The sequence below is a fragment of the Berghia stephanieae genome, chromosome 1, assembly GCF_034508935.2.
Source record: "Berghia stephanieae isolate SIO BIC M18660-M18661 chromosome 1, UCSD_Bste_1.3, whole genome shotgun sequence".
In the NCBI taxonomy this organism is placed as follows: domain Eukaryota; kingdom Metazoa; phylum Mollusca; class Gastropoda; order Nudibranchia; family Aeolidiidae; genus Berghia; species Berghia stephanieae.
Genome location: NC_088360.1, coordinates 136,513,424 through 136,541,108, shown reverse-complemented (window position 1 = coordinate 136,541,108; position 27,685 = coordinate 136,513,424). Strand labels below are relative to the sequence as shown.

General features: G+C 35.9%; 2 protein-coding genes across 9 annotated transcripts in view; both read right to left on the bottom strand.

Annotated features, from left to right (window-relative positions):
* The window catches only part of LOC144963295 (SPARC-related modular calcium-binding protein 1-like), a 71,141-nt gene extending 70,022 nt beyond the window's left edge, over positions 1-1,119 (bottom strand). For 4 of the 7 annotated variants that reach the window (XM_078897189.1, XM_078897185.1, XM_078897186.1 and 1 more), the window contains exon 1: positions 1,018-1,103. The gene's annotated coding sequence lies outside the window, so the exon portion shown is untranslated. Of the gene's footprint in view, positions 1-1,017 lie in introns of all 7 variants that reach the window. The other 3 variants (XM_078897187.1, XM_078897191.1, XM_078897190.1) reach the window with 2 other exon arrangements.
* A 4,191-nt stretch (positions 1,120-5,310) lies between these two features.
* On the bottom strand, positions 5,311-27,678 carry LOC144963293 (putative phospholipase B-like 2). Of its 2 annotated transcripts, XR_013643596.1 has the most exons (13): positions 27,392-27,646; positions 26,763-26,864; positions 25,198-25,363; positions 23,116-23,213; positions 21,650-21,894; positions 19,866-19,954; positions 16,096-16,253; positions 15,290-15,385; positions 14,559-14,630; positions 12,089-12,241; positions 11,372-11,531; positions 6,703-9,953; positions 5,311-6,351 (listed from the first exon to the last, which is right to left on the bottom strand). XR_013643596.1 is itself a non-coding variant. In XM_078897183.1 (12 exons), the coding sequence occupies exons 1-12, from the start codon at positions 27,574-27,576 to the stop codon at positions 9,765-9,767; spliced, it is 1,713 nt and encodes a 570-aa protein (XP_078753309.1). In that variant the 5' UTR covers positions 27,577-27,678; the 3' UTR covers positions 5,311-9,764. The 2 variants fall into 2 exon arrangements, 1 of the variants encoding a protein (XP_078753309.1); XM_078897183.1 differs by having other exon boundaries at positions 5,311-9,953; positions 27,392-27,678.
* Between the last annotated feature and the right edge of the window lie 7 nt (positions 27,679-27,685).

The following is a 27,685-nucleotide window of genomic DNA, read 5'->3' as shown; positions in this document are numbered from 1 at the left end:
GATGATGATGATGATGATGATGGTGGTGGTGGTGGTGGTGGTGGTGGTGGTGGTGGTGGTGGTGATTGTAGTGGTGGTGGTGATGACGTTGATGACTTTGACGGTGTTGATAATAATGATCAAAAAGAGCATGAATAAGGAGGAGGAGGAGGAGGAGGATGAGGGGGAAGAGGAGGAGGAGGAGGGGAAGAGGAGGAGGAGGAGGAGGAAGAAGAAGAAGAAGAAGAAGAAGAAGAAGAAGAAGAAGAAGAAGAAGAAGAAGAAGAAGAAGAAGAAGAAGAAGAAGAAGAAGAGAAGAAAGAAGAAGAAGAAGAAGAAGAAGAAGAAGAAGAAGAAGAAGAAGAAGAAGAAGAAGAAGAAGAAGAAGAAGAAGAAAGAAGAAGAAGAAGAAGAAGAAGAAGAAGAAGAAGAAAGAAGAAAGAAGAAGAAGAAGAGAAGAAGAAGAAAAGGAGGAGGAAAGAGAGAGGAGGAGGAGGAGGAGAGAAGAAGAGAAGAAGAAGAAGAAGAAGAAGAAGAAGAAGAAGAAGAAGAAGAAGAAGAAGAAGAGAAGAAAAAGAGAAGAAGAAGAACAAGAAAAGAAAAGAAGAAAAGAAGAGAGAGAAGAAGAAGGAGGAGGAGGAGGAGGAGGAGGAGGAGGAGGAGGAAGAGAAAAGAAGAGGAAAGAGGAGGAGGAGGATGAGAAGGAGGAGTGGAGAAGGAGAGAGGAGGAGGAGGATGAGAAGGAGGAGTGGAGAAGGAGAGAGGAAGGAAGGTCAGGCTGAGGAGTAGAACGGTAAATAGAAGGAAAAATGGACGTCTAGTCGTTTAAATGTCAGCATTCATTCCATGTTATCTCATTGATTCCTGTGATCGTTTCACTCAAGATTTAATGATAAACAAGAAAACATTTAATGTAAACCATGAAATTATTTGTCGTTGTTTTGGGTATGTAATATCCAATTTTAAAACCACTTGAAATTTGAGAGAAGTTAAGCAATAAATGGCATAAGTTAGTTCCATTAATAAATTCTTACTCACGAAGGGAAAGTACGCTCTCCTATCCTATCCACGACACATGCATTCACAACTCACAACTAACTCAAAACGCTCACACACAAACGATGTGGTGATACAATGACTGACGTTGATAACAATGGCAATGCCTCACATTTCTTCACCCTCCAAGTTCTACCACACTTTTAACTTTTCGACGCCTCGCTGTTCACACATGTACACACACACACACACACACACACACACACATACAGACATACACACACACGCAAACACAAACGCACACATACTGACTAACTACCCATGAATCCACCCTGCCCCTCCGCCGGCTTCTCCCCTCATTCCTTTCACCCGATTACCTCTTCATTCATCTATTGTCTGAATCTTGTCGCCCCCCCCCCCCCTCAAACACACACACACACACACACACTAATACACCTCCCCCCCCCCTCCATCCCAGATTCCCTCCCCTACCTGTGTACCTGATAATAATGCCAGCAATGACTTTTGTTACATCTCCTCTCTCCCCCCCCCCCCCCCCCCCCCCCCCCCCCCGACTCCTCTTCACCCTCACACAAATCTGTGCTCGTCCAAGGGCCTCTCCTTAACCGCCGACCTCGGAAAAATATAACACGCATATAACATTTGGTCAGAAATCTCGTCCTTCAAAAATACAAGAAATGAAGTGAGTAGGAAAATGCCAGAAGACAACAGAGAATAAAAACTTCGCGGCGGCGATGGGGACTCGAACCCGAGACCTTACTGGTACGACACTCCGCCTGGCCGGGAAGATCGTGACTCTACCGTATGAGCTAACCAGGACCTCTTCAAATATCGATCTGTTACAATGACTCTCATCTTGGCAAAAATTCTCAAACCAAAGACTTCCAGCTAAGTCCCAAGTTTTTGACAAGAGGAGGGCAATGGTCCAGGGTTCGAGTCCCGCTCCGAGCGGCACATAGTTGAGTCCTTGCAAAAGGCTCTTTACTCCTGGGCGGGGATCCTGACCTCCCATAGTGAGCAAGGGGGGGGGGGGGGGGTAACATACTGTGTCTTCTATCCCCTTATATCTGTTTTCCAAATTGCTTTCTGTCTTTGTCTTGGCATGAGATTACTTGGTTTTGTCCTGGCCCTGGCCGGAGTCCTAGATGGGAGGGAAACAGTCAAATGCATAGTTATTGTTTTGGGAGATGATATTTTTTTCCCCTTGTAAATCATCTCTCTGTAATGTATTATTGTTATTTTAATGTATAATGTAGGCATTTGAGTGTATTCCTCTTTGTTGGATTTTGTGCTTGTGTCTGGATGAGACTTATAGGTGATCTCAAACTAGGTGCATTGGTGGTATACTCTTGGAATCTACATCTGATCCCTATTTGTTCCCAGTTCCCCTATGTCTTACTTTTTCTTGGGTGCTTTAATTGTAATTCTAGAACTTTTTACTGTCCCATTTTCTTCCTTTTTACTGGCGCTGATATAACCTAAATGTGTTGCAAGCGCCGTAAAACCCCTAAAAACAAAAAAACAAAAACAGCTCTTTACTCACATTATCTCACCGTACTCAGGTGTAAAATGGGTACATGGCCGTTAACAGCGTTGTCTTCGTGAGGGGAAAAAAATGTAATATCGCCTAACAGGCGTTAATTCTCGTTCTACATATTACGTGTTGCTGTTGGCCAGGGAGCTTTTGTAAAGCGCTTTGAACACGTTTAGTGGGTATTGCGCTATATAAAAAGCTCCATTTTTTAAAATTTGGTCAGAAATCTCGTCCTTCAAAATAGCGATCTATTAAAATAACTCTCATCTTGGCAAAAACTCTCAAACCTAATATTTCCAGAAGTCCTAAGTTTGAGAATTTTGAAAAGAAGAGTGTATGTGGTCTAATGGTATGACACTCGCCTTCGGACGGGAAGGTCCAGGTTCGAGTCCCGGTCTGAGCGGCGCATAGTTGAGTCCTTGGAAAAAAAAGGCTCTTTACCCATATTCTCTCACCTCAATCGGGTGTAAAATGAGTACCTGGTCGTTAATAGTCTCCACTGTCGGAAAAAAAACCTGTGAATGGTTTGTCCTAAACTTTAAGTGTCGCTGCTGTATAGGGAACCCTGTAAAAGCTTTTATATAGCACAATATCCACTTAATGTGCTCAAAACGCTTTACGAGGGGTCCTTGACCAACAACATTTAACATGTAGGACCTGTTAGGCGATATTACAATTTTTTTCGACAGAGACACCGCTGTTAACTGCTAGGTACTCATTTAACACCAGAGTACGGTGAGATAATGTGAGTAAAAAGCCTTTTCCAAGGACTCAACTATGCGCCGAGTAAAGCTCGAACCCAGGACCTTCCGATCCAAAAGCGAGTGTCATACCACAAGACCTCATACCTACACAATGACTCTCATCTTGGCAAAACCTCTAAAACCTAAGACTTCCAGCTCAGTCCCAAGTTTGAGAGTTTTTGTCAAGAGGAGGGCATGTGGTCTTGTGGTATGACACTCGCTTTCGGACGGGAAGGTCCATGGTTCGAGTCCCTCGTTTTCCAGCAATACTCATGATATTTTGAGCAGGCAAGGACCGTCTTTATGCAACTTCCAACCAGTACAATATTCAGGCGCACCTCACAATATACTGGGTGCGCAGGGGTAGCTTCTGTCCCCAACCACTGTTTCACAACAATGTTTTTTTTCACTCGCCAATACTGTTCCGCATAATTACCTTAACAAAGTTAACACCCCCTCATGTCGATGTAAGCACACCAAATATATTGTGCCTTTTAAAAAAAAATATCATCCATTTGATCAAGTTCTCTCGCATGTCTGTTTCTGTTTTAAAGGGTTTTACAGCGCTTGCGACACATTAAAAGTCATCAAGATTGTCAATTCAGGAGGCAACAATTTACTGAACTTGAACGCGAGCACATCCACCGACTACTATGCGAGTGTTGAACTCCAATAAAAAGACATTTATTTAGTTCAGCAGGATTGGATAATATACTGAAGTTTTTTTTAACATACTGAATTAAGTAAATATACTGAAATTTTATAACATACCGAATTCAGTAAATATACTGAGATTCTTTAACAAACTGAATTCAGTAAATATACTGTGATTTGTTAACATACTGAATTCAGTAAATATACCGAGATTTGTTAACGTACTGAATTCAGTATATATACTGAGGTTTGTTAAGATACTGAATTCAGTAATTATACTGAGATTTTTTAACATACCGAATTCAGTAAATATACTGTGATTTCTTAACATACATGTAATGAATTCAGTAAATATACTGTGATTTCTTAACATACATGTACTGAATTCAGTAAATGTAATATCGGCTAAACAGGCGTCATGTCTCGTTCTACAATTACGTGATGTGGTCAGGGACACTTTGTAAAGCGCTTTGAGAACTTGTAGTGCCGCAAGTGCCGGAGAAAGAGGGGGGGGGGGGGGGAATGATCCAATAATTTGGTTAAACAATGCTGTCTGTCCCCACTTACCAGACCTAGCACATTCTATCTAACTTCCATTTGGGGGCGGGGGGACCGATGAAGGGCACAATAAAGGGACATAATTGGATTCAATAGTCTGATGTCACGTCGCCCATCGTGGTTCTAAACAAAGAATATCTGTACTTTTTATTCTTCATGCTGGCTAGAACTTTTCATATGCCTTGTGATCAGAATGTGTAAATGTCAAAACATGATCAGATTTATGTTTTTTTTCCTCTGGATACGCTTTTATGCTCCTCGGAGAAATATTTCATATGGGCGTCCGCCATTGTTCCGATAGTTTAAAGCCAGTGTTACTAATTTACCATGCGTCATTAGGAAGGAAAAGACGTTACGACTGTTGAAGAGTATTATGAAGACGATGAAGGAGTTGTGAAAGGTTGGCTAAAAGAGCAGCCAACTCAGTTGCCCTTGGCCTACTTCATGCAACTGAAAGAGGTGATTCAAAAGGGGACAAATAAGTAATCTGAATACTTTCTGCTAGATCTTAACAAACCAGACACCCAAGTACGGCTGTGTAAACTCTCGGAATCGGAACTCTTGTGAGTCTTATACTCTTGTGCGGCTGGATGTGGTCTTTTGGAATGACACTTGCCTTCAGAATAGAATGTCTTAGGTTCAAATCCTGCTAGCACTGAGTGGTGCAGAGTTGAGTCCTTGAAAAAGGCTCCTTACTCACATTCTCTTAGTAATAATAATAATAATAATAATAGTAATAATAATAATAATAATAATAATAATAATAATAATAATAATAATAATAATAATAATAATAATAATATTCTAAAAAATCAAAACAACAGCTTTCAAAGTAAAAAAGAATTTAATTTTATATGATTCATCAGCTGGCACAAAATAAATTTTTAAGAAATATAAATGAAAAGCAAAGCACAAAGTGATGCAAACAGCGAATCAGAGAAATAAATAAATGGTGGAACAAAAATATTATAAAACGAAATAAAAATATGCTGTAGTATAAAATGATCTAAATCCAAGAGGAAAAAAAAAAAACAAAAAATGTTCTGAGTGAGACACATGGGCCTAAACTTGCAGTTGGAGACTTGGTAAACGGACCAGACGAGAAAAAATTATCATCAAAAGAATTTTTTTTTTTTAACTGCTTAAATACATGGAAAAGACTGATGTCTACATATGTGCATGTCTGATAATCCAAATTGTTATGGGCTCATTGTTGTAATGGAAATACTCTCAAAGCAACACAGAATATTGTCCATAACAGCAAAGGTAAATCAGGCCCATAAATGCGTTTGGTTATCAGATCTGCAAATATGTGCAAGTAGGAAAAGACCAGAACAAATAGAAAGAACAGCGTAGTTTTGACGAAGTATGGCTAATCAGAGTATAGGGCAAGTCTAAGAATGAATCAAGTTTTTGAGCCAAAGTGACCGAAAGACTGGGAAAATATAAACAGTAAATGGAATGCATTTTATAATGCGCCAATGATCATCAAATATATAATAACATATGAATTGAGTCAATGACAATACAACCAACTGTTGCTGCGTGAAGCTCGAAGAAACAAAATAATAACACTAGTCAAATGGAATAGAAGCTTCAATTTGATTAACGAAAACAGATGATGTAGACGTTTCAGGTTTCCCCTTTGTCAACAAAACAATGAATGAAATACTAAAGACAAATTAGTCTCATCATGTTTTGTTGGCAAAGGGGAATCTTGAAAGGTTCATATTATCTGTCTTCGTTAATTACATTGAAGTTTCCATTCCATTTGACAGCTGTTATTTGAGTCAACGATAGCAACATATTTGCGCTGATCCATATACATATAAATTTATCAGTTGCCATTAGAGACTATTTCAAATACTTTTTGTTTGTTTGTTTGTTGCTTTAGGTCTCTTCCAACACAATTGAGGTTATATGAGAGACCGCTGAAACAAAAAACAAGCAATCTAACAAAAATAGTACAAATGTCAATCAAAATCATAACCTAAAGATATCATAAGCTAAATTAGAAATAACCAAGAACAAACAGGCAGAGGATTTACAGGAAAAAAAATATCCCCTGTCAAAAATACAATCACAAACCAAAGAAGCAGGATAGGCTAGTAAAGAGAAGAAGAAACGACATCACTATTGGATCGTACACCCATGCGAACATCATAGGTATATGATTCAAGGGTGATGCTCCCATCCAACCACCCGCATTTCAAATACTTCAAATCACATTACATATTTACAGTAAAATTACATAACTTACGCCAGAGACACAAAGATAAATGCTTAGTACTAAAGCCTCCTATGAAGGAGATTAAAATCTTGGCTTGTTTCCTTTAATATGTAAACACAGAAGCAAGTTTTGACTAAAAGCTAATGATGATGTGGATAATGATGATGTTGATCATGACAATAATGACGTTGATGGAAGTAAAATTTATGATGACAATGAAGAAAATTTACAGCACATTTTGATTTCTGACCACCATGGCAATGCAAATGCTGATTCACAGAAAATAATAATAAAAAATACAAAATTCAATCAATAAATTCAATCATTACGAATATGGAAAAGACATGTTACATATCGATGTGATACTAAATTATTATTTCCAAATAGGATATATTATCTTATCTTAATCTTATATGGGGTCAATATTTATCAATTGGTCTTTGATTTTCCCCCCAACAAAAAAAAACAAAAAACTTAACAAACCCAACCATTTAAAAACGGGATATTGTACTGTAACCCGAGTAGTCCTAATTTGAAACCCATTTGGGACATATCTTAATAATTTCCAGTTGAAAAGGAGAACACGGCCACATCTTATAGATTGTGTCAGGTGACCGTTAGGCATGCAATGATGGTAAATCATGTCCATCAGTAGATGTGGAAGATAAATTGACATCTCGTAGAAAATATAAGTAGGCAAACAAGCAAAATGAAGTTTAAGAATTCGATAAGAAAAATGTGCTTCATCACAAATATGGGCTCTCAAGCAAATAGAATATACGTACGTCTGGAAGGCAATTTTACATTAAATCAAATGATAAAAGTTTCATTTTGCAACAAATGCATTGTTTTTGTTTTTAAGGATTTTACAGCGCTTGCAACACATTAAGGTCATATCAGTGCCAGTAAAAAGGAAGAAAATTGGATAGTAAAAAGTTAAAGAATAACAATTAATACACCCAAGAAAAAGTGAGACAAAGGGGAATTAGTTCAAATTTGGAAACAGATGAAGATTTCAAGAGCACACTATCAGTGCACTTAGTTTGAGATCACCTAAAAGTCTCATCCGGACACAAGCACGAATTTCCACTAAGAGGAATACACTCAAATGTTTACAAATTATAAAATTAATACAATGCATAACACAGAGATTATTTACAAGAAATAAAAATATCATCTCCCAAAACTCTAATTATACATTTCACTGTTTCCCTCCCAGCCAGGGCCAGGACAGAACCAAGTAATCTCATTCCAAGACAAAGAAAGAAAGCATGTTGGAAAACAAATATAGGGGGATAGAAGAAACAGTAAGTGCCTCCCTGCCCACTATGGGAGGCCAGGAACCCCACCCAGAGCAAATGTATTCTTTGGCAACCAGCAATAAACAAAAATGAATATAACAACTTCAAAAAAAGAACAAAATAGTAAACACTGAACGTTTTGGGCTCAAATTCCTTCTTCAGCCAACGAAAAAAAAACACAATAAAAATAAAGATCAACTTAAATATCAGATAGATATCTGAAGTTTGATTTGATAAGTAATTGAGAGTTAACAGGACAGCAGAATGACATCAAACAATGATGCAATTTCAAAAAGAAAACAAGACAGCTCCTGATCCAGGCAGGAATGGGTAGGAAATCAAACAACTATTCCCTTTTTATTTTATTGACAATATACAAAGTTCAAAAGTATAAAACCAAACATAGACCAAAAAAACAAATAAAAAACAAACACAATACAAAACAAAAAACAAACAACGGGAAAAGAGTGTATAAAACTATCAAAAGTGAAAAACCTTAAATAAACTCTTAGCACGAGATCCAGACATAAATCATGCTTGGATCATCAATGTAAACTATGAATAAAATATACCTAGTCTATCACAATTTCAGCTGTGATGATGAAATTTTTAAGGATTTTTTTCTTTAACCCTCTCCTTACCAACCGAAGAGAAATTGTCACATTCAATACGATAGACAACAATTTTCTCATTCTGATTTCTTTTCTACGTCTGAACATTTTACGAAAAATGTTTTTTCTAGTTACAAAAATTTTTAAGTGTTTTATAACTCCTTTTATTATATATAAAAAATGTGTATAGCAAGAATTTATTGCGTTTGTGTTTGAGTGAAAAAAAAATCTATGTTTGTGTTGGTTGGGTGTGAAGTTTTTGGGAAAATCTTGATAATGGAAGGTAAGGAGAGAAGTACTGTGATTTCAGAATATTTAGGAAGCTTAGCTGGTCCTTAAATGACCTAAAAGTGTCTCTAGCCTTGTAAATCCTCGCAACAAGCAAACAAATGAGAGTTTATATAATGAATTTGATTACTATAATATTTCCATTTGATTCAAGTCACACACTGCAAACCCGCAGATGAATTGTCATAAAGTAACTTATTGAAAGAAATTGTGAATTTATTCTCTGACTATTGTTTTGTTTTTGTTTTTAAGGGTTTTAAGGCACTTGCAACACATTTAGGTCATTTCAGCGTCAGTAAAAAGGAAGAAAATTGGATAGTCAAGAAGTTATAGATTTACATTTGAAAACACATGAGAAAAGATAAGACAAAGGGGAAAGGTTTCAAATAGGGAACAGATGTAGAATCCAAAAGCACACTATCTGTGTCCTTAGTTTGAGATCACCTAAAAGTCTCATCCAGACACTAGGACATACTTCCACTAAGAGGAACATAGTCAAATGTTTACAAACCAAAATATATTTAAAACAAAAGAAATGTAACATAACAGAGTGATGAATGAAAAGAAAAAATATATATAATCTCCCAAAAACTATCACTATACATTTAACTGTTTCCGTCCCAGTCAAGGACTTTGGCCAGGGCTAGGACAAAACCAAGTAATCTCATTCTAAGACAAAGACAAAGTAACTCGTAAAACAGATATAGGAGATAGAAGACACAGCGTGACATCCTGCCCACCATGGGAGGTCAAAGACCCCACCCAGATACTCTGACTATCACAAACTGCTGAAATTTTCAAGGGAACTGGCAAGACTGTCAAAGCATTAGCAACAATTTATATAGACTTTTAAAACGATTTCATTGCATCCGTTCCGTTGAAGAAATAAACAGGAAATTTCCAAAGATCTGGATGTCCTTCATGGCCGAGTGTGTGTCTGTAGTCGGACGTGCTCCATTGGAATGGGGGGAGATCATCACAGGGAGGGCCGCTGATTGCCAAGAAAGACAACGTTTCGAACGTGCTGGAATTGGTCAACTGTGGACAGCATGAGGAATAGAGGATTTTAAAATTGAAATGTATTGCTGCTTTTAACTGGACAACAGTTTCATAGAACTTATCACCCTTTGAACACCCAGCAGTCATTGGGTAGCTGTGTCAGTTCGATCCCGTGGAAAGTACTTTGTAATAAATTAGCATCCTTTCCAAAGGGTAGTAAGAAATTGATATTGTCAGTTTCATATTATAGAAACTGTGATAGAAGCCAGCTCCATGGGCCTAATGGCTCTGAAGGACTACTCTATGCAATTTCAAATGCTACAACTACAACTTTGTCATATAGAATTACATCAGAGAATATATTTATATCTGAATTCACTAGAAACAATCCAACCATTTCCAATGGGATTTAACTGCAGTAGAATCCTTATGTAGTCAACACTCTTAAAGTCAACTTCTGCTAAAAAATTGTGCGGCTACGTGGTCTTGTGGTATGACACTCGCTTTCGGATCGGAAGGTCCTGGGTTCGAGCTTTATTCGGCGCATAGTTGAGTCCTTGGTAAAGGCTCTTTACTCACATTCTCTCACTGTACTCAGGTGTAAAATGAGTACCTGGCCGTTAACAGAATTGTCTTTGTCCAAATAATTGTAATATCGCCTAAAAGACGGCATGTCCCGTCCTACATGTTAAATGTTGCCGTTAACCAGGGACCCCTTGTAAAGCGCTTTGAGCACATTTAGTGGATATTGCGCTATATAAAGCTCAATTAAAAAAAAAAGTCTTGTTGGTCCCAAATTTTCTGGGTTTTTAAAAAAAAAATCTAGATGTGTTCCATTGATCATGGACGAAATCAATCTTGCCTAAAGTCAACCAATCTTTCTGGTCCGGCAGCAATGCTGGCATTTTAAACTTAAACTTGAACTTGAGCAATATCCACTAAACGTGCTCAAAGTGCTTTACAAGGGGTCCCTGACCAGACAGCAACACTAACATTTAGGATGAGACATGACGCCTGTTAGGTGATATTACAATTTTGTTTCTGACATAGCCAGTACATTTGATTAGAAAAATCCACCTTTGACTCCAAAATTGTGGTTTTCATCAGTATGAGTATTAATTTATTCGTTTTGCAATCTTTTCAATTTATAGTGACAATTTTAACTATTTTACAGTGTTGAAATTATTCATATATAAAGCACAACTCTGGCTGTGAAACCTTATCTGTGACTCCTTATTTATATAAACACCATATTTCCATTATCTATTTATCTTACTATGTAAATTATAACAGGTCTGTACAAAAAAATTTCCTTTTTGGGATGCAAAAAAGTATTATTATTATTATCATTATTATTATTATTATTATTATTATTATTATTATTATTATCATTATTATTATTATTATTATTATCATTATTATTATTATTATTATTATCATTATTATTATTAATTTACCTTCATATCAGTAGCGATGTGAGGGCGATGACCCAAAGCACTGAACGGATATTTGCCATCAGCGGGGTTCAAGTCATCCCGAGCAGCTATGGCGTTCTCTGCTGAGTAGGGAGGTGTGCAGTTACATCTTGACAAGGGGTCCACTTTGAAGTTGTTGTACCTGGAATTAAAATGAACCATTGTGTCAGTGCATGACATAATCCACCGGATGATGAAAAGGTTTGAATTGAGATATTGCCAAGTTTAGTAAGAAGGTCAATTTTTATCAAAAATTAGTTGTCATAAATGATTAAATCAACCCTTGTTGTATATCTTCGGGAAATATCACAGTCAAAGCTTAATTTCACTTCAAAATAATTTTTACAGCTAGTCAAGTTGAAAAACTATGAAATTTGAGAGAAGTTGCTGGATATCTTTCCCATACACCTGGCCATAACTTCATGAAAAATCACCCAATTTACTTCAAATAAAGATTAAAATGTTCTGGGAAGCATTTTCTTACTAATGTGTAATGGTAGCACATCTGACAAGTAATCAGAAGTTCTGAGATTCGATCTCCAGCCGAGGTCAACTGATTTTTTGGGATGTTTTTTTTTCTTGTAATTTTCTGTCTTGCTTTGTCTGGAACCTTTCATACACAATTGTTCAGTTCTTTATCTTACACCGGTGCCTGCTCCTTAATTTCTTAATTTGACATTTTTGAAATATCTCCCTCACCTCATTAGTCTGGTCATGGATTTCATGTCATGTACATGGGGGGAATCCCTCTTGAAGATCTGGGCTCTGGGACTTTTGTCGTAGGTGAACCAATCCCCAAACTTCTTTACCAATGCAGGTTGGCCACTCTTCTTGAAGATATCTGGGAAGAATCTAAAGTGGAAGAAATAAGAAGTCATAAGCCAGGAAAAATCTTGTAAATAAAGCAATTTATTGACGCAATTGAACCGATTTCATAAGAGTTTTTTTTTTAAATCTTAAGCATAAAAGCGCTATATAAATTCTATGGTTATGCAGCGCAATATCCACTAAATGTGCTCAAAGTGCTTTACAAGGGGCCCCTAGCCAACAGATACCCTTAAAATGTAAAATGAGACATGACTCCTGTTAGGCGATATTACATTTTTTTGGATAAGGACAACATTGTTGATGGCACAGATACTCATTTTACACCTGAGTACGGTGAAAAAATTTGAGAAAAGACCCTTTCCCAAAGACTCAGAGCAGGACTGGAACCCAGAACCTTCCGATCCGAAGGTGAGTGTCATAGCACTAGACCACATCGCCGAACCTGTTGAGTTTAATCATGAGATTACTGTTGTACATATGGTGCAGTAAAATAAATCAGTGAATGCAAGCACATAATCAATAAACACTCGGTTTTCTCTTATTAGCTTTTTTTTAACAGAGCTTTAAACTCACATGCAAACAAAACAAAAATTAATTTCTGAACTATGTTCAGCTTCTCATTATTACTGATCCAGATGACCTGTGTTATTTCTCTCCATTTCTTCAACACGCCAATCTAAGAGACAAAAAAATCACTGAACGTTTACATAAACACATAGACCGATGAAAAGACATTATGTACTAACTTTTTTCCATTTAGCAGGTGATCGGGAAATATACTGAGGATTTATAACATACTGAATTCCGTAAATAAACAGAATATTGGCAACCTTGTGTTACTTTGACGAGTGGACTACTTCCAAAAGTTCTTCCACCACTGATTAAAGATAAACTTGTAGTGGAGGAAACGTAACCAAGCTCCTTGACCTTTGACCCCAAATATCTGAACAGTCAATATTCAGAAAATAATGACAGGGATTGCTTATCTAAGTGAACAAAACAATATGTGTATTAATAAAATACTTGCTAGGTCATTCCCCATTGTTGTTTCTCTCAATTTCTTCAAAACGCTGTTACTTTGAAGAGTGGACTACTTCCAAAAGTTCCTCCACCACTGATTGGTAATAAACTCATAGTGGAGGAAACATAACCATAACCCTTGACCTTTGACCCAAAATGTCCGAACAGTCAATATTCAGAAAATAATGACAGTGATTGCTTATCTAAGTGAACAAAACAATGAAATGAGTATATCTAAATAAAATACTTGCTTGGTCAATCCCCCAGATCAATCGTACCAACATACAAGACTATGTGAGACCAAAAGTCATGATTCTTCTTCTTCTTTAAGTACCAAGTCTGTGCCAGACACCAGTGATCATGGTACGCCATTCATCTCTCTGATCAGATAACCTCAGAAAACTAATATTACTCTTCTCTTTCTTTGTCACCCAGCTGTTCAAACTATTCAAATATGTTTTTCTTGGTCTACCTTTACTCTTTTTACCTTCTATCTTTCCTGTGAGAGCAAGATGTTCAATACATTTATGTCGATTAAGGTGCCATAAAAATTGCATTTGTCTTTTAAAAGTCAGGATAATGAATGTTAACTCAAAGATTCCAATTGATAAGCAGAGAGCGTGTGACGAACTTGCAGTAATTAAGCAAAAACAAAATCCTGCACAGTGAGTACAAGAAAGTAGTCCTTTAGAACCAAAAAGACCATCCTGTTTTCTATAACCTGAATAAGACAATAACAATTACTTGCCACCCTTTGGATGGGATGCTGATCTCACCTTAACAACGCCACTATCACATTATCTCATTCGTCTGTAGTGTTTCACTCATCTTGTTTTATTGATAAAGGGGAAACCTGAAACGTCCCCATTATCTGTTTTCGTTTATCCAATTGAAGCTTACATTCAATGTCATATTGTTATTTATAACATAATATAATGCACTTGCATGAAATAGTATTGATGATGTTTTTTGTTTGTTTGTTGCTTTAGGTCTCTTCCAACACAATTGAGGTTATATGAGAGACCGCTGAAACAAAAAAACAAGCAATCCAACAAAAATAGTACAAATGTCAATCAAAATCATAACCTAAAGATATCATAAGCTAAATTATAAATAACCAAGAACAAACAGGCAGAAGATTTACAGAAAAAAAAATATCCCCTGTCAAAAATACAATCACAAACCAAAGAAGCAGGATAGGCTAGTAAAGAGAAGAAGAAACGACATCACTATCGGATCGTACACCCATGCGAACATCATAGGTATATGATTCAAGGGTGATGCTCCCATCCAACCACCCGCTTGATGATGTTTGACTTACGGAATGTTGTAACTTCCAAAATATCCCTTTTCATACAAATAGTCAGTCATGTCTTCATAGTGGATTGTCCCTCTGAAATAACATTTGTTAACAATACAATCAATTTCTGACTTACAATTTTATTAAATGCATTGTTTTCAGTTTGGAAACAAAACATTTTCTTCATATCATATCATATCATATCATGATTATAAGGGTAACATAGGTCAAAAGACCTTTAAATACCTCTTGTTTTTGCTAGAATAAATATATAAAAGTTATAAAAAAAAAAAAAGATAAAATTTATGCATGTATATTATAAATAAACAAAATCGTATTTACAAACAAAACGTCAAGTTCGTGCAGAAAATACACATAAACAGTCCAATTATTTTTTTCTTAAAATTTTTCTCAGATCGCTTTTAATTGGGACAGTCCTGATTTTATCAGGGCAGTTAGCCGCTACGGCTTCCCTATAATTTTCAAGGAAAACAATCATCAAAGTTTGTTTTAAACAATAAATCATCCAAGTCATTAAAAGACCTTAAAAGATTTGTGCCCATGGCATCCATCAGTTTGAAAAAAAAACCACAAAAAAAAACATAAAAATAATAAAATTGTTTTAAGAGCAGAAAACTGAAAACAAACCCCCCCCAAAAAACCTGAAATATGCCATAAAACTATTAAACAGGTTGAATGTGTTAGATCTTAAAGTAGTGAAAGATCTAAATAAATGAAAGCAAAATACATACGGGATTTGCTCTAGAACGTAAAACAAGCCAGGCCAAGAGGAAGAGCTGCCTCTCTCAAACTTTTTGTAATCAATAATCATCCATTGATTGTTATATCTGGGAGAATAAAGACAAAATCGGGAAGTCATGAACAAACAAAACAATTATCTCAAGAAAATATAGAAAAATTGAGTTTTGTCAAACAACTGTCATAATTCAATAACATACACGTGATGGGAATATTTATTTCCAAAGTTGCTTAATAATACTTCCCTCACAAAAAAAAATAAATTTTTCTCAATCAATGGGGCCCTTGTAAAGAGAAGAATGAAAAGGAATAAATACAAACAAACAAAAAACAAAAGAAAGCATAAGCGCACATAGGTAACAAAAAAAAGTATGCATCTTCTGGCAAAGCTAAATATATAATAATAACAATGATGATGATAATAATAATAATAATAATAATAATAATAATAATAATAATAATAATAATAATAATAATAATAATAATAATAATAATAATAATAATAATAATAATAATAATAATAATAATAAAAAGAAGAAGAAGAAGAAGAAGAAGAGAAGAAGAAGAAGAAGAAGAAAAAAAGAAGAAGAAGAAGAAGAAGAAGAAGAAGAAGAAGAAGAAGAAGAAGAAGAAGAAGAAGAAGAAGAAGAACAACAACAACAACAACAACAACAACAACAACAACAACAAGAAAAACAAGAACAAAAAGAAGAACAAGAACAACAACAACGTTAAGAATGATAATTATCAATATTGTATATTTCAACCCCAGAATACTACATGTTCCTGTCATACTTACGTGCCACTGTTGAATTGTGAAAACATGTGAGACCAATGAGCTCCCGACGTGGTAAGTCTATTGGCCACCATGCTCCTGATCCCTTCCAAGACAGAGGTACTTGTGATATATTTATTCAAAGATGAATTGGAGTTACCGATCGTTGTCTCCATTGTAACCTATGACAAATAAAGAGAAACAATTATCATTCAGGACTCACTTCTTCGGGGGGACTTAAATAGACCTACATACTTGAAAATTGAAACATTCGTCACTTTTAGAAGATAAAAATTGTAGTCGTTCAAAAAATTTTCTACAGAGAAGACCTACAAAATATCTCTGTCATCTATCTGAAATTTAGTAATATATTTGTTTTTTTTGTTGTTGGCTGAAGAAGGGTTTTGAGTCCGAAACATTCCGTGTTTGGTCTTTTGTTCTTTTTTTAAAACTTAAAGTCGTTAAAGTTAAATTTCAAAATCAACAATTTACCATCACAAGGATTATCTTCTTCTTCTAGGTTCCATGCCTGGTCCAGGCTTCGGATACTGCATGAATTATCTCTCTCCATTCCTCCCTGTTTCTTGCTTTTTCAAACAGCTCTTGGATTGTTAGGTTGGTGAAGCCCTTCAGTTGGTCTATGAGTGTTTTTCTTTGTCTCCCCGGGCGCGTTTACCAGGTATTTTTCCACAACTTGCCAGGTATTCATTCTTATCTTTCCTTACTATGTGTCCGAAAAAGGATAGTTGTCGATCCACTATTAAGGGCATTAGTTTCCTTTGTTGGTATGTTTGTTTTAGCACTTCTTCGTTCGTTTTGTGTGCAGTATACGATATTCTCTGCATCCTTCTCAAGCACCACATTTCAAAAGCTTCAATGTTCTTTTGTGTTTCTGCATTTGTAGTCCAGCTTTCGCATCCGTATAACAAGATTGGCCACACGTAGCACTTCAAGACTCGGAATCTAATCCCGAACGACATCTGTTTGTTTTTCAAAATGTTTCCCAGGTCCATGAAGGCCTGTTTGGCTTGAGTTATTCTTGCTCGTATGTCTTGGTTACATCTTCCATCTGTTGTCACTATTGAACCTAGGTATTTAAAACTTTCTACGTTGGTAAGTTGCTCGCCGTGAATCGTAATATTGCAGGTGTTGTTTTCGGGGTTTTTCTGTATTACCATGCATTCCGTTTTGGTGATATTCACTTCCATTCCCTTGGCTTCACTATCTACTACCACTTTGTCAACAATCTTTTGAAGTTGGATTTCTGATGTTGCAATGAGTACCGTATCGTCTGCGTATCTTATATTATTTATGTTGTGACCTCCTACTTTTATTCCCTCCATATTATTTATGCCCCTCATGATTGTTTCTTGGTATAGATTAAACAGATCTGGTGAGGCAACACACCCTTGACGGACTCCTTTCTTAATAGGCATGGAATTTCCTGTAGAGTTTCCGATTTTGATAGATGCCTGCTGGGTGTAGTATAATGTTTGCATGAGTCTGAGGTCTTTCTCATCAGCGCCAATGGAGTGCAGTTGTTTTAGTATTTCTTCGTGGCGTACTCTATCAAAAGCATTTTTGTAGTCGACAAAACAGAGGTATAGTGGGGTCTGAACCTGTATAGCTCTTTCACTTAAAACACGGAGGAGGTATATTGCGTTCCTTGTCCCTCTGTCAGGTTGGAATCCATATTGTTCTTCTGCGATTTCGGGGTTAATCTTATTCCTTAGCCTGTTGATAATTATACGCAACAGTATTTTGTTGGTGTGGCTTATTAAACTTATAGTTCTAAAATTTTCGCATCTGACTGCACCTGCTTTCTTTGGTATTGCTATGAAAATAGAGTTACAGAGATCTTCTGGAATTTTCCCAGTATTGTATATATTGTTGAATAATATGTGAAGTTCATCAATTGCTAGATCTCCTAGGCTTTTTAATACCTCTACAGATATTTCATCAGGGCCTGTTGCTTTACCATCCCTCATTCGTTCCATGGCATGTTCAATTTCACTTTTGGTGATGTTTGGTCTGCTTAATGGTTCTTTGAATTTCAGTGGTGGTTCATTTCTATTTGGATCATTGTACAGTTCGCCTATGTATTCTACCCATCGGCTTTCTATATGTTGTTCTTCAAATAGCAGTTCCCCTTGTTTGTTTTGGATACAACTTCCTGCTGCTTTGCTTTTCCTTTTCCCTGATAGTTCTTTTATTCTTTGGTGAGCTTGTTGGGGGTTGGGTTTGTATTCTCTTTCGATTTCGCAGCATTTCCAGTCTAGATAGTTCTCGTGTGCCTCGATGCATTTGGATTTAATGTGGTTGTTCAATGTTTGGTATTCTGCAGACCCTCTGTTGCATTTTCGTCTTTCTTCAAATAGGTTTAGAATTTCATTTGTCATCCATTCCTTTTTGCTGTTTATTTGAGCTATTGGATTATAAAATACTTCAAAATTCTTAAAATTATGCAGTAGGTATCTACTTTCATTTTCAATAATCTTTGATGACTTAGAGATGCTCATCAAGTTCTGAAAATGGAGTCAAAATTTCGTAATTCTACGAATTTTTTGTAATAGTAGACAGGTCTGGATTAAAGTAATCCTACAGAGCCATGAGGCTCATGGAGCCGGAGTCTATCCCAGTTTCTATAGCGTAAATTGGACAACAGCAATTGCTTGCTACCCTTTGAATAGGACACAAATCTATTGCTATGTACTCTCCACCAGATATAACAGACCCAGCTACCCAATCTGACAGGAGGTCTGATCCCCAGTCGAGGAAGATGGATTTTTTGGGGGATGTTTTTTTTTTCACGTGTAACCTTGAGCAAGTCAGTTTGCCCTAGCCTCAGTTTGCAGTGCTGCACTGCGGCTGATGCCTGGGTTATTCCAGTCTATTTTAAATTTTTTTTTTTTTCATTCCATGTATTTTCTCTTAAGAAACTATACTTTGTTGAAGTGATACATGTATTTGTTTTTATTGCTTTTTGTTGTTGACTAAAGAAGGGTTTTGAGCCTGGAATGTTCCCTGTTTAGTATTTTGTTCTTTTTTATAACTATTTTATTCATTTTTGTTTATTCTATAGGGAATGAGATTAGTGGAAGAGTAGCGTCCCTTGATTGGACGTCATTGACAGAGAAGTTATTTGTATAAAAAAAAAACGAAGCTTCATCTCCAACTACAAGCCAAGCACTCCAAATACAAAATTTACTATTCATATTTCTGTACAAAAATGCCGTCAGGTCACCAATGCTGCGTTATTGGGTGCCAAGCAACCTTCCATAAACGAAATGGGACCAAAATTGAAAATGGTCTCAGTTTTTTTGTCATCCCAAAAGTTAAATTCCATGCCGGTGATCAGATGCGGGAAATCACAACAAGGTGAAGGCTGGCCTGGATCTCTGCCATACGGATGCCCGTTGTTACGTAGATATTTTCTTTAGTTTTCTCCATTATTAAATGTTAACAAAATATGATGTAGGCTTCAAATTAAAAATAAAAGATGTTGATAAATAATACAATACGATGAGACAACCCTTCCTAAACTTACTGAACTTCCCGCTAATGATCGGTACTAATAATGGAGATAGCGTCTGTCGGTTGTCAAGATGCGACTTCCAACAAAAGGGCGCTACTCTTAAATCTATTTTGAAATCTCATTCCCTATTTTGCTGACTCACAGCTTGCTGGACACTTGTCCTTTTGGCAGCCTCTGTTATGAAGACCTATGACATCTAATTTGTAATGTCATGCAATTCTTATTACCATGGTAGAAATCATGATTTTGAACAACTCACCAAGCCAGAGGAAATGGAGTAAAAATCATCGCCGGACATGAGCACCCCAGGGTAGGATGAAAAAGTCATGGCTTGACCAGGGATAAAATCTATCATGATAAATAAAATAACAATTCAATTTCATTACAATAAGTATCAGAGTTCATTTTGTTTTTACGTTTTTAAGGGTTTTACAGTGCTTGTAACACATTTAGGTCATATCAGCGCCAGTAAAAAGGTAGAAAATGGGACAGTAAAAAGTTCTAGAATTACAATTAAAATACACAATAAAAGTTAGACAAAGGGGAGTTCGTTCAAGTAGGAAACAGATGCAGATTCCAACAGCACACTATCAAATTGCTTAGTTTGAGATCACCTAAAAGTCTCATCGAAATACAAACATAGATCCCCACTAAAGGACTACACTCAAATGTTTACAAAGCATATATAGTATGTAAACAAAAGATAATACAGTCCATAATAGAGCGATGATTTACAATACAAAATATCATCTCCCAAAACTCTAACTATACATTTGACTGTTTCCCTCCAGGACAAAACCAAGTAATCTCATTCCAAGACAAAGACAGAAAGCGTGTTGGAAAACAGATATAGGGCGATAGAAGACACAGTAAGTGCCTCCCTGCCCACAATGGGAGGTCAGGAACCCCACCCAGCAGTATCAGAGTCAACACATATCTCAAACCTAAATGATCAAAGGAGCAAACCCATTCTCCACTATCATTCAAAAATGTATTTTGTTTAAACTGTGTGTCTAAGTGGTCTTGTGGTATGACACTCAACTTCAGATTGGAAGGTCCGGGGTTCAAGTTCCACCCTGAACAGCAAAACTTTTTAATGATACATGAGACGCTCAGAAATATTGACTTAGACTGAATAATGGAAGGTGTCTCTTTGACAGAGGTTGGTATATTATACCAAATTAGTTCAATCTGATTTAATGCGAATAAAAAATAATTGAACAAAGAAATAAAAATAGATGATCTAAATATATAAATAATCACCAGCTTTATGGTGACATTTTTTTTTAAAGTAGAAAGGTACCTAGGAGCCATGACTACGGTGTGGTCCAGACATTTTAGAGTGTAAGAAGTGAAAAACTGAAGAGCTTGTTTGAGGGGCGACTTTCTTCTTTGAAGACTTTCTGCTACAGTTTCTTGTTCCTTTTTCTTTCTCATAATTAAAGATTTAGAGATTGCTTTCAACGAGGTACACCTAAATTTTACCAATGGTTTCTATTTAGTCTCTCTCTCTCTAACTTTACTTGTCATGTGAGCACGTGAGTGTATAACAGTAATATGATTGCATAATTTTATCTCAGCACTATGAGAGTTGTATTCTATTTTTAATGTGGCACATTGAACTGAGGCGCACCTGCTATAGAAATGAAGAATCATTATAATAATAATAATTATTATTATTATTATTATCACCATCATCATCGTCATTACATCATTAACAACCAATCGCATTCAATTAATCAATGAAGACGTCTCCTGTCTATTTTTGAATTTTAAAAATTATATTAATCATCCCTTATTACTCTCAAAAAAATTGTAAAATCATCTTTTTTAAATAAAAAAAAATTCAAGTTCCTATCCATTTCAGCATTATGATGGCAAGGCAGGAGTTTATTTTCTACAATCTTATTTGACTATTTTTCGCCCACTATGCAATAACATAATTCTTTTTTTTATTATTAAATCTTTTAAATCAAATGCAATATATTCACAAAATTTTCTTTAAGATATTTTTTAAAAAATGGAATCATATCATTTACTTACTTTTTTCTTGAGCTGAAGTAGAAAACTGGAAATTATACTTCTTTAAAATTCGGAGCATTGACGATAAAGATGACCACGTATCCTGTGACACATACAGGTCAGCATAATTTGGCAGCAATTTGACCAGAGCAGAACAATGACCGGGGCCAAAAGCACTACGTCTATGGCTGAGAAATTCTTCTGCTTCTGGAGAATGAGGGAGTATGGATGACAAATCCTCTAAATCGCCAGCAACTTGGAAAAGACTGAAAAAATTCAATAAAGGTGAAAGGAAAAAAAAAATCCAAAAAAATAGATTCAAGAATGAACATTGAAAAAAGAAGGAAGAAAAGAATGATTGAATGATTTTCATTTTGAATGGTTAAAGCCACTTCTTATATATCTTGGCAATGAGTCTAATTGATTTTACATCTGTGACACCTTTTATTCAAAGTGCAGACATGTTCAGGTCTGAAAGCTGAACGCAATTATGGGCTTGTTTTAACATTGTATAGTAATGGAAAATATTTAGTGTTGATTTGAGAGTAAATCCATTACAACAATGAGCCCTTAACAATTCGGGTTATCAGACCTGTATATAAGAACATGTTAATTTTACCCTATCACTAAAGTAAACAACAACTTGACTTGTGAAAACAAGACACAAAAGCAGTTTCTCCAGTTGAGCTTACCATAATTAGAAGAAAAATTGCATTTTGTTCAATGTTTTATTCAAGTGGTGGTGTTTTACCTTCTCTGAGCTACAAAAAAGATTGACGGTGCATATTGATACTTACTGTGTCACAAATTACAATAACCATTTCGTCCTCCCATCCCCTCCATGTTTTCATTAGAATTAAACACTAAATCACTGTACTCTGTAAAAATAACATGCATTCAAAAATTTGGGCAGAAAACTCGTCATTCATAAATATTGATTGATTAAACTGACCCTCATCTTGGCAAAAACTACATCTATTATCTCACTCATCAGAAGTGTTTCATTCATCGTGTTTTTTTGATAAAGGGGAAACCCAAAACATCCACATTTTCTGTTTATTAAATTGAAGATTCCATTCAATTTCACATTGTTATTTATTCCATTATCAATGGAACACGTTCGGATAAAGAACAGAATTGGGACAAACAAGAAGTGTTGACTTTAACTCTCTCCTTACTGATTGTCTTCAGGATTTTTCCCCGAACAATTTTTTTATTGAATTACTTTTTACACTCAATTCAATAACAATAATTACGAGATTTACACAACAGCATTAGGCTCTTTTAAATATAACAAAGATTTTTATCTTTCAAATTTTGTGATGTACAAAACAAATCTGAAATAAAAAATATGTTCATTATATCGTAACAAATGTGACGATTTTCCTGTGGTTGGTAAGGAAAGGGTTAAACAGAAGTTGACTTAAGAGGGTTAACTGTATGCATATTTCACTGTAGTGCTAAAAACAAGCAAAAACAAAACTCACTAAACACCGCGGTAATCAATGTCAGTGTTGATCATTCCAAAATACTCATTTCTGTAACCATCTTGCAGTCCAGCTATCTGTTCAAGGTAAAGATTTACCTAAAAAAAAAAAGAAAAGACTCCATTAGTTAAAAATTCATTTCAACAAGAAAGGTGCAGAATTGCCAATTCAGGAGGCAAAAATTTACTGAACTTTAACACGAGCACATCCACTAGCCACTATCTGAGTGTTGAACTCCAATAAAAAGCCATTTAGTTCTTACTTTTTTTCGGTTCACCAGGATCAAGATTTGTTAACATACCGAAATTCAGTACACATACTGAAAATTGGTAACCATCAAAGTGTGATCAAATGAAAGCATGAAAATGGTAAGACGACCAAAGAATATCTCACAAACCAAATGGTCTTTTTATTAGTATTATCAAACTGACGTCTCAAGTTTTGTAATTATAACTATTACAACTATACATTAGCTATGTGGTCTTGTGATATGAGACTCGCCTCAGGGACTTTGCACCTATTTCGAGATGAAACAAGTAACAGCAACCCTGATATATAGCTTTTCTGACTTCAGATAGAGCTGCATATATATGATGTGGAAGTCCTTTAGAAAAATTCAATCCCTCGAGGGGCTGGGGACATTGACTCCTCCGAAACTGGGGGAGAAGTTGCCAGGCTTTTCCACCAGCAAGAGGAGACATACATTAGGTGGCAGCCAATTGGCTTCAGCCGAGAGCCTGCTTATCGGCACGCTCACTACACCAGTGGGGACTTGCTACCTGTCCAACATGTACCTGTTGTGGTCAAGAGCCAAACTGCAGAGCATCTAATTGAACGATGCGTTGCAACAACTTCCGGGCATTTCGCGACCATACACGGTTGCGGTAATGAGTTTGTATCCTAGATAGATCGTCATAACATATAAGTTCAGTGTGAGAACCATAAGAAACTGCTGCCTTCAGACTGGAAGGTCCAGGGTTCAAGTCCCATTTGAGTGGCGCATAGTTGAGTCCTTGGAAAAGACTCTTTACTCAAATTCTCTCATCATACTCAGGTGTAAAATGAGTACCTGGTCGTTAACAGTCTTGTCTTTGTCTGGAAAATATGTAATATCCCCTATTAAGCGTCGTGTCTGGCCCTACATGTTATGGATTGCTGTTGGCTTGAAACTCCTTGTAACGTGCTTGAAGCATGCTAAGGGGATATTGCGCTATATAACTGCTCAAGTGTATATTCTTAATTCTGTTTTATAAGTTTGTTCCACACTGACACAACACCAGATACAGATAATGAATCACCTATACCTGAACAATCAAAGTATTTTTATTCAATAATAATCATTAATAATTAATAAAAATGAATATAACAGTTTCAAAAAAGAACAAAACACCAATAACGGAACTTTCGGGCTCAAAACCCTTTTTCAGCAAAGAACAAAAAAAAAACAATGAAAACATAAATAATTACTAAAACAAAACCAAACAGATCGATGACAGAGAAATATTCGATGCATACCGAATATTTTTCTATCGTCAACCTGTTTTACTTAGTAATGTATTACGTTCATTGTTTATTGTTTTCGGCTGAAGGAAGGTTTTGAGCCGGAATCATTCCATGTTTGATATTTTGTTCTTTTTTGAAGCTGTTGTATTCCTTTTGTTAATTACTTTATACAGTCCACAGCTTCAAGCAGCTTAGAGTATCACTTTGACTAAATGAACATAGTCCACAGCTTCAAGCAGCTTAGAGTATCACTTTGACTAAATGAACAAAGCATTATATTAAATAATAATTAATAATTTAATACATTCCAGTAAAAAACAGAATTCTGTGAAAAAAGGATATAGCCCTTTTCTATTTAAAACATATTCTTATTTTAAACATTTTTTTTGTGGAAAATATAGTCCTTTTCCAATTAACATATTCTTATTATAGAACATAATTTTGAAAGAAAAATAAAGCATCTAGTTTGGTTTTTTTCTTTTTACTTTCATCTCAAATTCTGAAATTAATTAACCAAGAAATAATCAATTTGGTTGTAAAACATGAAAAATACTGACGATGCATTTTGAGTTTACTCACTTGATACCAGTACGGATCGGATCCTGCCTTGGATTCGATCTGACTTTTCACCCAGTCCATATTTATTTCCAAGAACCTAAGCAACGCCAAGCAATATTTGGACAACGGTTTTGTCCTCGGGCACAAGTAATCCATGGTGTTTCCCCAGTGCATGTCAATCAGATACCTGTGGGAAATGTAACACAAGTTTTGTCAATCAAGGGGTCTTGATGGCTCAGTAATAATAATAAATGACGTTTATATAGCGCTTTACCCCGTTGTAACAGGCTCTATGTCTTCGTCCTCTCATGTTCAATGTATGTGTTGTTTAATGCAAACGAGGGTTCACAGCGTGAAACGCGTACCCGTGTGAAGAATATAGCTATTAAAATTGTCCCAACCATTGGGAGCCTCTGTGGTGTAATGGTAGCACATCTGACCGGTAATCAGAAGGTCTGAGGTTAGATCCCCAATTGAGGTCAACTGATTTTTTGGGATGTTTCCTTGTCTTGTAAAGAAAAACAAAACGAACTTAAAAAAAAAAAAGAAAAGCAACAAACAACAAACAACACAACCAATGAAAAGGAAGAGCCCTTGACAGACAAACAGTCTGGTGCTTACAGGGAATGTGTAATTCATTTATTTTTACCAACTTTAAGCACTTACAAGATTATATTCAAGTAAACTAATCTCAAAAGTGACACTCTGTGTTCATCAAAACCTCGGCTACAACACACTGACTTCCAGTTCCGCCAACTTCATTGTAACCGAAGTGTACTGTTTTATTATTATTCTTGCTATTCCCTTGGTTTTTAGAATTATTCAACTCATATAGAAAGTGATGATAGCTAAATTTTTCCATAATGGTCTTGTAGTAGTAGCTAATACTTGCTACCATTTAGAAAGAACACCAGTCTTTCACAAAGTATCTTCTACAAGATTTCACAGACCCAGCTACCCAATCACTGCTGAAAGGTGGTTGGGGGGGGGGGGGTCAGAAAATTAATCTGGAGAGTACTGGAGATTGATTAAAGTCCCTTTGTTATTGAGGTGTGTGCCCATCAAGATCTCCTAAACAATTTAATATCGATTTAATTTAGTACGGCGATGTGGTCTTGTGATACGACACTCGCTTTCAGATCAGAAGGTCTTGGGTTTGAGCCTCGCTCAGCACATGGTTGAGACCATTGGAAAAGGCTCTTTACTCACATTCTCTCACCATACTCAGGTGTAAAATGAGTACCTGGTAACAGCATAGTCCCTGTAGGAAAAAATTGTAGTATCACCTAACAGGTGTCATGTCTTGTTTTACATGTTAAGTGTTGCTGTTGGCCAGGGACCCTTTGTAAAGCACTTTGAGTACATTTTGTGGATATAATTGCTTTAAATAAAAGTTCAAGTTTTTGGGTTTTTTTTCCAATCAATGGATCTCCTACATAAAATACATAATAAGGCCATTGACCTTTGGTTTGACTATATATACCCACTGAGTCTCACTGTATTGTTCTTGTTCCAAATATCAAGATATCTAATACTAAAGATATTTTAGAATTTACTTTTTAAACCATTTTAATGAAGAAATGTACCTTGTAATGTGGCCCTCGACAAAGCCTGCTGCATAGGCTTGCTGACTGCTTGAATACTGAAAGTTGCGACCTGCTCTTGTGGTGACGTCAAGGGTCGACCATCTGAGTCAAAGAGGAAACAAACATCGAAATGTATGACATAAAAATCACTAGGTTCTTTTCGTGAACTGGCACATTGCAAACGACTCTCTCTCTCTCTCTCTCTCTCTCTCTCTCTCTCTCTCTCTCTCTCTCTTTCTCTCTCTCTCTCTCTTTCTCTCTCTCAAGTCACTTTACACACACACACACACACACACACACACACACAAATTCTCTCTCTATCTCTCTCTTCAGTCACTTTATTTGAATATGTGATTTCAGAAGTCAGAAGATAAGCCTCCTAATCTAATAATAAAAGGCATGCATCCTTACTATTATTATTATCTATATTACTATTACATATAAAATATCTAGTTTTAGGTTGAAATTGGAAACTAGATCGTAGTATAGTTTAACTCCTGTAATTTTAATAGCAGTATTAGGTACTCATTTCATTATTATTATAATATCTGAGCTATTATTACAATTACTATCTGTCTTATTATTTTCTAGATAGTTATCTAAATCTACTCTTCTACTACACTACTCACCCTGTTTGATTGATAACATCGTTTAAAGTTGCAGAAGCTACAAAATCGGATATTTCGTCCGACGATAAACCAAACACTTCAGAATCTTTATCATAAAATACCCAAAGTTTTCTGGGAGTTGATGAAACTAAAATCAAATGCAAATAAAGAGTAACAAAAACTAATAATATCTTTACAAACGCCATTTCAGCAGTGTAATCTTTTTCTCAGTACGGTAGGTATAATCATGTGATTTGTCTTGTGAAAAGAATCACGTGGGTAAATAAAAAGTTGGAGATAACCGGCGAAAGACAG